General features: G+C 37.8%; 2 protein-coding genes across 3 annotated transcripts; one reads left to right on the top strand and one right to left on the bottom strand.

The window, feature by feature from the left end:
• Positions 65-5,381, top strand: LOC18786319 (protein trichome birefringence-like 33). Of its 2 annotated transcripts, XM_020557492.1 has the most exons (7): positions 65-142; positions 2,413-2,624; positions 2,728-2,944; positions 3,763-3,940; positions 4,050-4,249; positions 4,336-4,494; positions 4,672-5,369. In XM_020557492.1, the coding sequence occupies exons 2-7, from the start codon at positions 2,429-2,431 to the stop codon at positions 5,009-5,011; spliced, it is 1,290 nt and encodes a 429-aa protein (XP_020413081.1). In that variant the 5' UTR covers positions 65-142; positions 2,413-2,428; the 3' UTR covers positions 5,012-5,369. The 2 variants fall into 2 exon arrangements, with proteins under 2 accessions (XP_020413081.1, XP_007218045.2); XM_007217983.2 differs by lacking the exon at positions 65-142 and having other exon boundaries at positions 2,184-2,624; positions 4,672-5,381.
• Positions 8,824-10,161, bottom strand: LOC18784666 (abscisic acid receptor PYL4). The gene has a single exon (XM_007219605.2). The coding sequence runs from the start codon at positions 9,770-9,772 to the stop codon at positions 9,059-9,061; it is 714 nt and encodes a 237-aa protein (XP_007219667.2). The 5' UTR covers positions 9,773-10,161; the 3' UTR covers positions 8,824-9,058.

Raw genomic sequence — 10,770 nt, forward strand, 5'->3', positions numbered from 1 at the left:
AAGATGCCGGACAGGTATAAGAGCAAAGGTGAAGACTCTTTTTCCCAAACTCTTAGAAGCATGAAGTACAAGTGGCCTCGCGTTGTCTGCCTCGTTATCCTTTTGCCACTTTTTAATGCGCTCTCTGTCTCTTCAGCCTCAGGTAAGAAGTTACATTGCCAACTTTTGTAATGAAATCAATGCATTGTTTGAGGGAGGATGGCATTTTGTTTTCTTGTGTGTTGTGAACTCTTTTCTTCTTTTATTCTTTTGGTGGGGAAGGGAGGGAGGGTTGGGGGGTCAATGGTGAAGAGCATCATGATATAATGCGGCATAAAGATGATCAAACTTTCTGCTTTTGCATCAATGCATGCAATTACATTGTGAAATTATGTTTACTGAAATTATATTGGTGATGACCCAAACTTTAGAAGGAATGTTTTTAGCTCTGAATTTACCAGTTTACGGATTAAAATTTGAGGTTCGGGCCTTATACTGCCCACTACTATATACAAAACTCAAATGATCTATAGAACATTACAATAGAATCCCATAGATTTAAAGAAATCTATTCATATTTTTCTTTCGCTCTCCTCCCAACTACTGAGTTCCATGTGCAAAGTTGCGATGCACATGAAACACCTGCACAGGATTGCATGAATATAAATAATATATATATATATATATATAGTATGTTTCTTTTTCGGCAGAGAACAGAATTTGAACTCATGGACGAGTACTGGAATCCGTCCGAGTCCATAAAATATAGGGTGATTTCTTTCCGTAACATACATGCTAGATATTTACCAAAATACAGGGTGATTTTTTTCTGTAACATAACATGCTAGATATTTAGCAGAATATAGGGTGATTTCTTTCTGTAATATAACAGGCTAGATCTTTAGCAGAAGTCAGTACAATATATGTGTGTAGAGAAGGGAGGAGGAAGACAAAATGAGAAAGAACATAACTTCGTGCATATAATATGATTGAAACTTAGACCAAAAAAAAAAATTGATTGAAACATCCAAGAGAAACCAAATAAAACTCATAGGCATAGTAAGATTACAAGTTATTAATGAAGACAATAATTGATTAGTTTATTAAGTTTAGTTGTTGGGTCACCATTATTTGTTGTGGTTGTCAGCTAATCACAGCTGCGTAAGAAAGCAGGTAAATGCCAACCACTTTGAAGCTGAAATGTGACCCAATTTCGAATCACCCTCTACCCAAAAAACCCAAAGCCCCCTTCATTAAAAAAATCTCTCTATCTTTTTATCATCGTGACGAGAAAGTGCAGGAGAATGATTTGTGATGTTTGACAGACAGACACACTTACCTTAGAAGCCAAGCCACATTACAACCAGTTCACATCATCATGCATCAGTATCAACCCACTACACTTCCTCGTTCTATGAATTTAGATTTAGATTTCTGTTTGGACCAAACATGGTAGTGGATTTTATTATTTCCAAACATATAAAAACCTGAGATGCAATTTACGATTCAGTTGCCAACATTTTGGATATGGTTTTTAGTTTTAAATACAAGGGAATTAAATAAGATATAATGGAAGTTTCCCATGTTTGATTTTTTTTATAAAAAAAAAAATACAAGTGATGTTGTATTTTAATTTAATTTAAATTACGAGGAGGGGGATTCGAATTCGGTACAAAGTGGTGAGTACATTCTCTCTAGCCAACTTGGCCAAGCTCATGTCTGCGATGTTTGAATTTTTACGTTCCTATTAACAAATAAAATCCATTAAATGTGAATCATTATTAATTTCAACAAATTGGAAAACAATCATATAAAAAATTTGAAAGTGTCAAATAAAGAAGGGTAAATTTTCAGATATATGCTCAGATTTTATTCTGCTCTAATGTGGAGGTGTTTATAAAAAAGTACAAAGATGTATTAATCCTAAATAACATAGGAAATATATCTAAATTACTATACGAAAAATAGGCAAGTAACAAAAATCGTAATATGGTAAGGAACTAAAATCCTAACTAAATAAGGACTCGTAAACCGAAAGTATCAAATATACTCCAAAATTGTGAGTGCATATAAGAGTAAATTTCACACTACCCAAATTATAAACTTGATAGTTAATTAAGAGCTGAACTATCCAATTTAAAATCAATTACTTTCTCAACAACTAATTGTTCATACAGATTTTCTTCTAACTAAACAGACCAACTCTGTCGCAGAAGTCTTTGCCTTGGAGAGAAACTTACTATGGCCGGTGGGCACCAACGATAGTGCATTTTAATATTCAACTTTATTTTTAAGACTGCCCGGCTTTCATTTCATATAATAATAATCCCTCCCTTCTACACAAAGACGATGAATCTCTCTCTATGTTCCTCTTCCTCCTCACTCTCATAAATCTCAAACAAATTAATTCGCATTCGATTCATTTTTGCACAGATACGTTATAATTTACATGAGAATAATGAAGCCACCGCCATTCTCTTCCCCTTCCTCCTCTGTTTTTCGCAAGGCCCGCCTCTCCCCCTACCTCTTCACCTTGCTCGCTTTCATCCTCTTCGTCGCCGTCCTCTACGGTGAGGACCTCATGTGCATCTTCGGCCAGCAGCTGCAACTCAGCCCCAACTCGGACCCACTCGTCATCAGAACCGGTGAGTCAACTCAACCCATCACCGAGTAATTTCCCATTAAAAAAATGGAATTTGCAATTGAAACTGTGGTTTTACTGAATTGGGTTTTTTGTTTTGGGGCTAGGGAAGAAGAGGGAGAAGCTGCCGTTCGCCATAGGTAAGAGCGAGGAAGGCTGCGACATATTCAGTGGGAGGTGGGTTTGGGACGAGTCGAATCGGCCGCTTTACGAGGAATCGGAGTGTCCGTACATTCAGCCTCAGTTGACTTGCCAAGAACACGGACGACCTGACAAGGATTATCAGAAATGGCGATGGCAGCCGCACGGCTGTGATCTTCCCAGGTCAGTGGCTCAGTCTCTTGCTCTACGCACCCATTAAACGCATTTTTTAGCTGCTCGTTTATTGTATAACGCTTTATTTCCTCGTTTAATTGGTTTTCTTGGGGAAAGTTGAACCGATTTTGCTTTCCGTTGCTTTACCCAAAAAAAAAAAACAAAACAAAACAAAATCAAAGACTCGTACGATGGGAACTCTCCTGTTCTCGATCCCTACTCACGAATCTCATCACCGACAAACAAAACCGTTTGTCCCTTTGTCTTTGTTTTGCCGAACCTGTTTTTTCCAATCGAACCGGCCGGGTGGACCAGTCATGCATGGGTTTAGAATAAGCTGCGTTAAATTCAAGGGGAATCGAAATCGCTTGTACCTTTCTTCCATCTGTCCCCGTGTGACACAAGCTATGAACGGGGAACCAATTTGTGTATGAACACGTGTATGTTTTCAACGGCTGTGATGGCCGCCGTTAATTTCGTATGTATCCGCCGCTAAGGCTCCGAAATGAGAAAGGCCCAAAACATAGTGGGCGTGGGCACGGCCCAGTTTGCTGATCATTTCCTGTGCAATTAATGTAGAAAACTATGTAATTTTAACTTGATTGTCAAAACTCAAAACTATGTTAATATACGTAATTTAATTTCTCTAATAATATATACTTCTTCTGCTCTCTTTTTTTCTTCTGTTTAGGGTCTTCTGTTTAATTTAATTTCTGTAATTACTAATTAGTAGGTGATCAACTATTACAAAATCATATACTTGATGTTGGATTTTCTAATTTCCCAGTAATGTAAAGTGTAAAAGATTCTACTCACAAATGATACAGCTTCAACGCAACATTGATGCTCGAGACACTACGCGGGAAACGGATGATGTTTGTTGGCGATTCTCTGAACCGGGGTCAGTATGTTTCCATGATTTGTCTTCTCCATTCGCTCATCCCCGAGGATGCCAAATCTATGGAAACCTTTGACTCAGACTCACGAACCGTTTTCACTGCAAAGGTTGGTCACATTTCTATGGGTTTCTATGTTGGTTCATACTTGGTTCTCAAATGTACATTCACATTTTACTGAATTGTTATCCTATAAATTTCTTTTTTCCACAATGTAGGAGTACAATGCCACAATTGAGTTCTACTGGGCGCCATTTCTTCTCGAGTCAAACTCCGATAATGCTGTCGTCCATAGGATATCTGAGAGGCTTGTCAGGAAAGGGTCCATCACTAAGCATGGCAAGCATTGGAAGGGCGTGGATGTCTTGGTGTTTAACACCTATCTGTGGTGGATGACTGGCTTGAAGTTTAAGATCTTGTACATTCTTGCCCCAGTCAAATTATACATTTTTTTATTTATAGCTATCTCTTCCTACATCGCTTAACCAAATGTTTAATCTTCAGGCAAGGTTCCTTCGATGATGAGGTGAAAGATATCGTGGAGGTACCAACAACAGAGGCTTATCGCATGGCGATGAAGACTATGTTGAGATGGGTGCGGAGGAACATGAACCCCAAGAAGACAAGGGTCTTTTTCACTAGCATGTCGCCTTCTCATGGAAAGTGAGTACAATTCTGTCACCCCATTTCTTCAAATCATATATATAGCATAGCAAACCATGGACAAAAATAGACAGAGAGTGAGAAAATTTGAGATCAATTTGAAGCTTTTTAGAAGGGAACTTGTGCTTGAAACTTTTACAAAATTTAGGTTGAGGACTAATGTTTATAATTTGGCAGGAGTGTAGATTGGGGAGGTGAATCAGGAGGTAACTGTTACAATCAAACTACTCCGATTGAAGATCCTAACTATTGGGGTTCAGATTCCCGGAAAAATATAATGGAGGTGATAGGAGACGTGTTCGGTAAATCAAAGGTGCCCATTACATTTCTCAACATCACCCAACTCTCAAGCTATCGCAAAGATGCACACACAGCAATCTACAAGAAGCAGTGGAATCCACTGACTCCAGAGCAATTAGCAAACCCTGTTAGCTATGCAGATTGTGTACATTGGTGTTTGCCTGGCCTTCAGGATACTTGGAATGAGCTTCTATTTGCCAAGCTTTTCTACCCTTGATTATATGGCTTCTTTCTTTTCTTTTTCTTTTTGAAAGAAAAAAGGTGGTGAATTCTTCTCCTTTCAGATAGTCTTGTTGGTGAGCTCCAGCCGGTGGCAATTGAATAGTGTAAATTAACGATGAAATGTGTGACATGGAAGGCTAAAGAAAGAGGGAAGTGAATGCGTGCAAAACTGTAAAAGTAAGTGATTCGTGGGGGAAAAAGAAGGGGGGGCCATACAGGAAGATAGATTTGGTCTTTTTGAAGTTGAAATATCAAAATGAAAATTTTGTTATTAAATTTGAGGTTTGTGAAGGGAAATTCTTTAAGTGATTGAATGTGCAATGGTACAGAATGATTTGCAATGTTTCAGACAATCTTTTTTCGTCTGGTTAACCTCTACACATTATTATGTATCGCTGAAAACTAAGTTTCTTTTTGGGATAATTGTAGAAAGGTTAGTCTTTCCATTTTCAAGGATTTTAAAAATTAAAATTAAAAAAAAAAAAAAAAAAAAAAAAAAACCTCTCCCTTTCCCCCTCACCCCAACCCCATCCGCCCCTAAAACACGTTGCACAATACCATTGAAAATGGAAAGACTAAAATAATAATTTTTTTAGTCTTTCCAAAATTTTTATATAATAATTTTTCCGTTTCTAAAATACCATTGAAAATGGAAAGACTAAAATACCCTTAAAATTGATGAACAATTGGATAGTGTTCAAGTTATATGACAAATCATGGATTTTGAAACATTTAGTTGACATTTCTCTTAAAAAATTTATTTAAAGTGACAAATTGAAACTGAAATAAATTTAGATGACATATCTATAAATCATTATGGGCCGGACGGCCCAAAACCCAAAAAACTACCCCTAAATGTTTGTGGGCCTATATGCCCTACAAAGATCCTTCAAACTACCCACAAATGTTTGTGGGCCTGTGTGCCCGACAAAGATCCTCCAAACTACCCACATATGTTCTTGTTTTTGGTCGGTAACTAGAAACAAATGTTTGTTTTCTAATGAACTGTTTTCACAGCCAGGGGGCACATTTCATTGCATAAGATTTCATATGTAGGCTAGGGTCAAATTATGATAAGGTGAAAAATGCGGTGGAGGTGGCCACCATGGAGGCTTATCGCATGGCGATGAAAAGTTTGTTCGGATGGGTGCAGAAGAACATGGACCCGAGAAGACGAGGGTCTTCATGGAAAAGTGAGTAGCCACCATTTTTATATCACACATACATAAAATGAGACATTGCACTTCAACTGGGAAGGTGAACCAGGAGACATTTGCTCAACATCACCCAATTCTCTCATTCCCATTACATCGTGTGTATTGGTGTTTGCCTTGTCTGGCCTTCAGGACACTTGGAATGAGCTTCGATTATTATAAGTCATACTTCATTAGAAGTCCTAAAGTGCTCATCGACATAGAGACTTGGGGCCCAAATGCTTTGCGTGGTGACAAAGTCTACAAACACTAAGAAACAGTCTTGTATAATTAGTGGCAAAGACTCCAAAATTAAGGAACATTAAAAAAAAATCCAATTATATATTCACACATAATTGATTTTCAAACCATCAAAATTCTATATTGCCGAGATAACTTTTCTAAACCTAACGACGTGAGAGGTTCCTTCTTTTTATTCAAGGGAATGAAATGCAAATATGAGTTGAATATTTGTCATAATCACAAAGGTGAGAGGCTCCTTCGATTTTTGACCTTGATTGATGATTGTATTGAAAACATTTGTTAACAAGTCTAAGTCATACATCATAATTAACAAAAGCAAACAACACATAAGCTCTTCTAGAACAAATAATTTGATGGTCCGTAACCTAATATTACAATAGTAGCCTTGATTAGAGCATATGCGATGATTATGATAAATTAAACTAAAACAGTAAAATTTCGTTTACAATAGAAGGTGCTATGTGATGAATCTTTTATTGAATTGCAATAGACTAATTATGTGACTCACATGCTAATAAACTAAAGCTATTAAATTATACAATTGCAAATAAAACTGAACAACCATTACAAATGCTCTTAAGAACTAATGAGCATGTCAATTGGAATTACTATGACTAGCTAGAAATCGTTAGTCGATGGTCAATCCATATTAATCTAGAGGAAATTAATTAAAGGATCTTTGGTATAAAGTAATGGTGCCCTTTGGACCTTAAATTCAGACGGTGGTTTCAAGAAAATTTCAGCGAAGAATTAGGTTTGGGTTGGTCTAGTCAAATCAGTCATGGGCACACACAGAGTCACATACACACACTGGCGAGGCAAAATGGGTGGCTTTGATTTCATTCTCTTGTAAACAAGAGGGGAACATTAAATTGCCTTCTTTGCCCACTTGCCTAAGCAACTTGCAAATCCTAAAAGACTATCGTCCCTTCCAACACACAACATAAACATATATATATAATAATAGCAGGCAAAACCTTGCAACTTGCATTAAACTTTTTAAAGTTTCTCCTTGATTTTGTTTGGTAATTTGCAACTTGCATTTGGTTTCTCCAACCAAGTTGCCTCGTTTTAAAGTCAAGTTGCAAACGCAGCTGTTGATTGATTCTTCAACCTCGCCAATTACCAATATAATACCTCCTCCTCCGTGCATTCTCTTCTATGCAAAAATAATAATAATTCCAAGGCTGCTATTTTATAATTCTTTTTTATTTCTTTTTTGAACTTTCGAAGAAAACTGCAGTAGACAAGAAATGCCAACTGTATCCCCAGCCTATAACAAGACACCTCAAGCAAATACAAAGGACACAAAATAATATTTATCATAATCTAACTATATATATAGCCTATCTGTGGCTCTGATCATCTTATTTGATAATTGATGCATGTCTATTTTTTTAGGTCGGCAATGCATGCCATATCTATCAATTAATTATCTTCTTTTTTTTAAGTATCAATTTTTTAAGAAACGCTTCCTCGTAGTAAACCATACTTTCATGGTAAGTATTAATAGAGTCTAGCCAAGTAGAAAATGACATTAATTTATAAATAAGTGATTTTCAGTTTAAATCTCCATGACATCTTGACAATGTGTGTGAGAAGACTGCCCTCCTCAATATCACTTGTATCGAAAAAAGAGTGTCATTAAAAGTGAAAGGCGAAACAGAAGGGGAGCAAGAGACTGTGTCTATTTAATTAATTTGAATCAATAAATTAAAACTGTAAAAATGTTTTTGTTTTCGTTTTTTATATTCAATATCAACTGGGCCAATGTAGCCATGGCCGCCCATACATGAATTTGAAGCTACATTAATTCATTCACGCGTGGTAGCACATCGGTGTAAGCGCAATGTTGCGAATCTTAACACTTTACAGCAGTTTTTGATCTATCTCATTGGCATTGACAATGAGAAGAAAAAAATAAATAAATAAAATACATTAACTCGATTTCTTAGCCAACTTTCTTTAAATTATATTAAAGTACATTGATAATTAGTACCTATATATCATTAGTATACTAAACGTACGGCAAGAAAGAATCACAAGTGAAATTTGTTACATGCATATAGATAAGATCATGCAACTCACGAACCATGCATATTATTAATTGATTAATTTAATTAGGGTTTAATTATATCCGTGATTAGCCAGTTGTTTCCATTAATTTGAGAGAAGCTGAAGAAAGAACCTGATCATGCAATCTAGGGTTGCACACAAATTCCGCATTAAAGTCGAAGAAATTAACAATTGAGCAAGAGAGAAATTAATAAGATGAACAAACAAATCATGAAATTAAACACAATTTGTATATATATATATATATATATATCGCGAGAGAGAGAGAGAGAGAGAGAGAGAGAGAGAGAGCGATAATCTTCAGAAGGGATACATGGTAAAGGAAACACGGGGTTTTAATTATACACAATATCATACGTACGGACAACCTTTGACCATTTCAACCAGCTGCTGATGAGATAGAGCCTCAGAAAACCTATCGAATCTACAAATAGTCTCCACAAAAAGAAAGAAAACGAAAAAAGAAAGAAAGAATCATGAACTCATTTTGATTATGAAATAATAATATTTCATGAGGGCTTGTTGTTGTTACTCTTGGTGGATGGTTTGGCCATGCTCTCCGCGATCTGAGCCAGCGACTGCAAGTTGCAGCGCACGATGGTGTCGACGAACACGCACGTCTCCTCCTTGGTGTTTCCCGGCGGAACGTCCACCACGTACGACTCCACCACGACGGTCCCGAGTCCACTCGGCGAGTCGTGGAGCGTGGTGACGGATCGGTAGTTCTCGAGCCGGTGGTCCCCACCCACAACACTGAAGCTCAGGACGTGTCGCTCGTCGTCGAGGATCTCGAGGCGCTCCGTGCTGGACCCCGCGGGGAGGCCCGACACCACGTGGACCTTCCGGAGCGTGCCCACGTCGCCGGTCCCGTCGATGACCTGGCAGCTCTTGAGGAAGTGCTTGTAGGCCTGTGGGTTGTCGAAGCGCCGCACCACCGACCACACGGTCGGGACGGGGGCCTCGATGGACTGCACAACCGCGGAGCAGCACTGGTTGGGGTTGGGCGACATCACGTGAGCGTTGAGGCGCGTGAAGTCCTCCGCTACAGCTGCGGCCGCGGCGTGGGATTGGAATTGCTTGTGGTGGATTAATGTGTTTGTGGGATAAAAATTAGGAGAGTTATTGATGGGTCTTTGGAATTGCAGTGAGGAAGGCATTTGCTTTGGTGATCTCTCTTTCTCTATCTCTGAATGTAGACAACAAGGTTTAGGGCTGGCCTTCATAACTTCATCATATATATCATAGCCATGGAGAGAGAGAGAGAGAGAGAGAGAGAGAGAGAGAGAGAGAGAGGGAGAGAGAGAGATTAGGGTTATAATATTTAAGCTGGTGTGATGAGGTCCACTTGTATTAGTTTTGCTGTTTCCTCGGACAGAGAGAGAAAGATGAGAGAGAGAGAGAGAGAAGAATGGGATTGGGGGTTGGGGGTGATGATGTTGAACACAAACAGCTTACGCCGGACTCGCAAGTGGATCCTCAACTTGCAGCTCTTCTTTGGACTTAGTTAAGCCTTTTAATTATCCCCTTCTTTATTTCCAACTACACCTTCGCCCACTTGTTTTTATATATTTCTTTTCAACCTTTTTTTTAATCGCGTGTTGATTCTGTTTTTTCAAACCTTGGTACTTTTCGATTTAACTTTACCCGGTCATCCAATTACCCATAAACTGCCTTCTTTTCTTAATCCTTATTTTCTCATAATTAATTAATTAATTAATTGTCCCCATAGTTTACGCATACTAAAGTGAAAATTATAAATAAATAAAAAAGATTACAAGGACAAGAGTAAAAATTCGGATAAACAATACCTATGTTAAGCATATAATTTAATGTTTAAAAAAAAAAATACAAACGATATTAAGAGAAGCGTGATTCATGAAAGTACTTGGTCATCAACGTGAGAAGAAAAAAAACAAAGGTATCCTTCCCTTTATCCCAGCTATATATTTTCCTGAGTCATGCATTGTGAGTTCAACTATTTATTTAATTAGGAGTCAAACTTAGAAACCTTCTTACAAGAAATAGCTAGGCAAAGGCCGGAGAGATAATATTCCTCTGCAAAAGTCAATCATTGCAATTGTCTTTTATTGGTGCAAACTTACAGCACCATAATGCTTACTTGACTTACCTGGCCTCTTTGTTGTAAGAGAGATTCTTTTTTACACCCACTCTACAAGAAACACTTGCTATAACTTGATTGGTCGAAAATAATAAAAACGTG

The sequence above is a fragment of the Prunus persica genome, chromosome G2, assembly GCF_000346465.2.
Source record: "Prunus persica cultivar Lovell chromosome G2, Prunus_persica_NCBIv2, whole genome shotgun sequence".
Taxonomy (NCBI): Eukaryota; Viridiplantae; Streptophyta; class Magnoliopsida; order Rosales; family Rosaceae; genus Prunus; species Prunus persica.

Bases quoted from the DNA above. Each gene is read 5' to 3' on its own strand.
- LOC18786319 (XM_020557492.1), top strand. From the start codon at position 2,429: ATGAGAATAATGAAGCCACCGCCATTCTCTTCCCCTTCCTCCTCTGTT. The intron at 3,941-4,049 runs GTTGGTCACATT...TCCACAATGTAG, and splicing joins GAACCGTTTTCACTGCAAAG to GAGTACAATGCCACAATTGA. The intron at 4,250-4,335 runs GTACATTCTTGC...TTTAATCTTCAG, and splicing joins GGCTTGAAGTTTAAGATCTT to GCAAGGTTCCTTCGATGATG.
- LOC18784666 (XM_007219605.2), bottom strand. From the start codon at position 9,772: ATGAAGGCCAGCCCTAAACCTTGTTGTCTACATTCAGAGATAGAGAAA.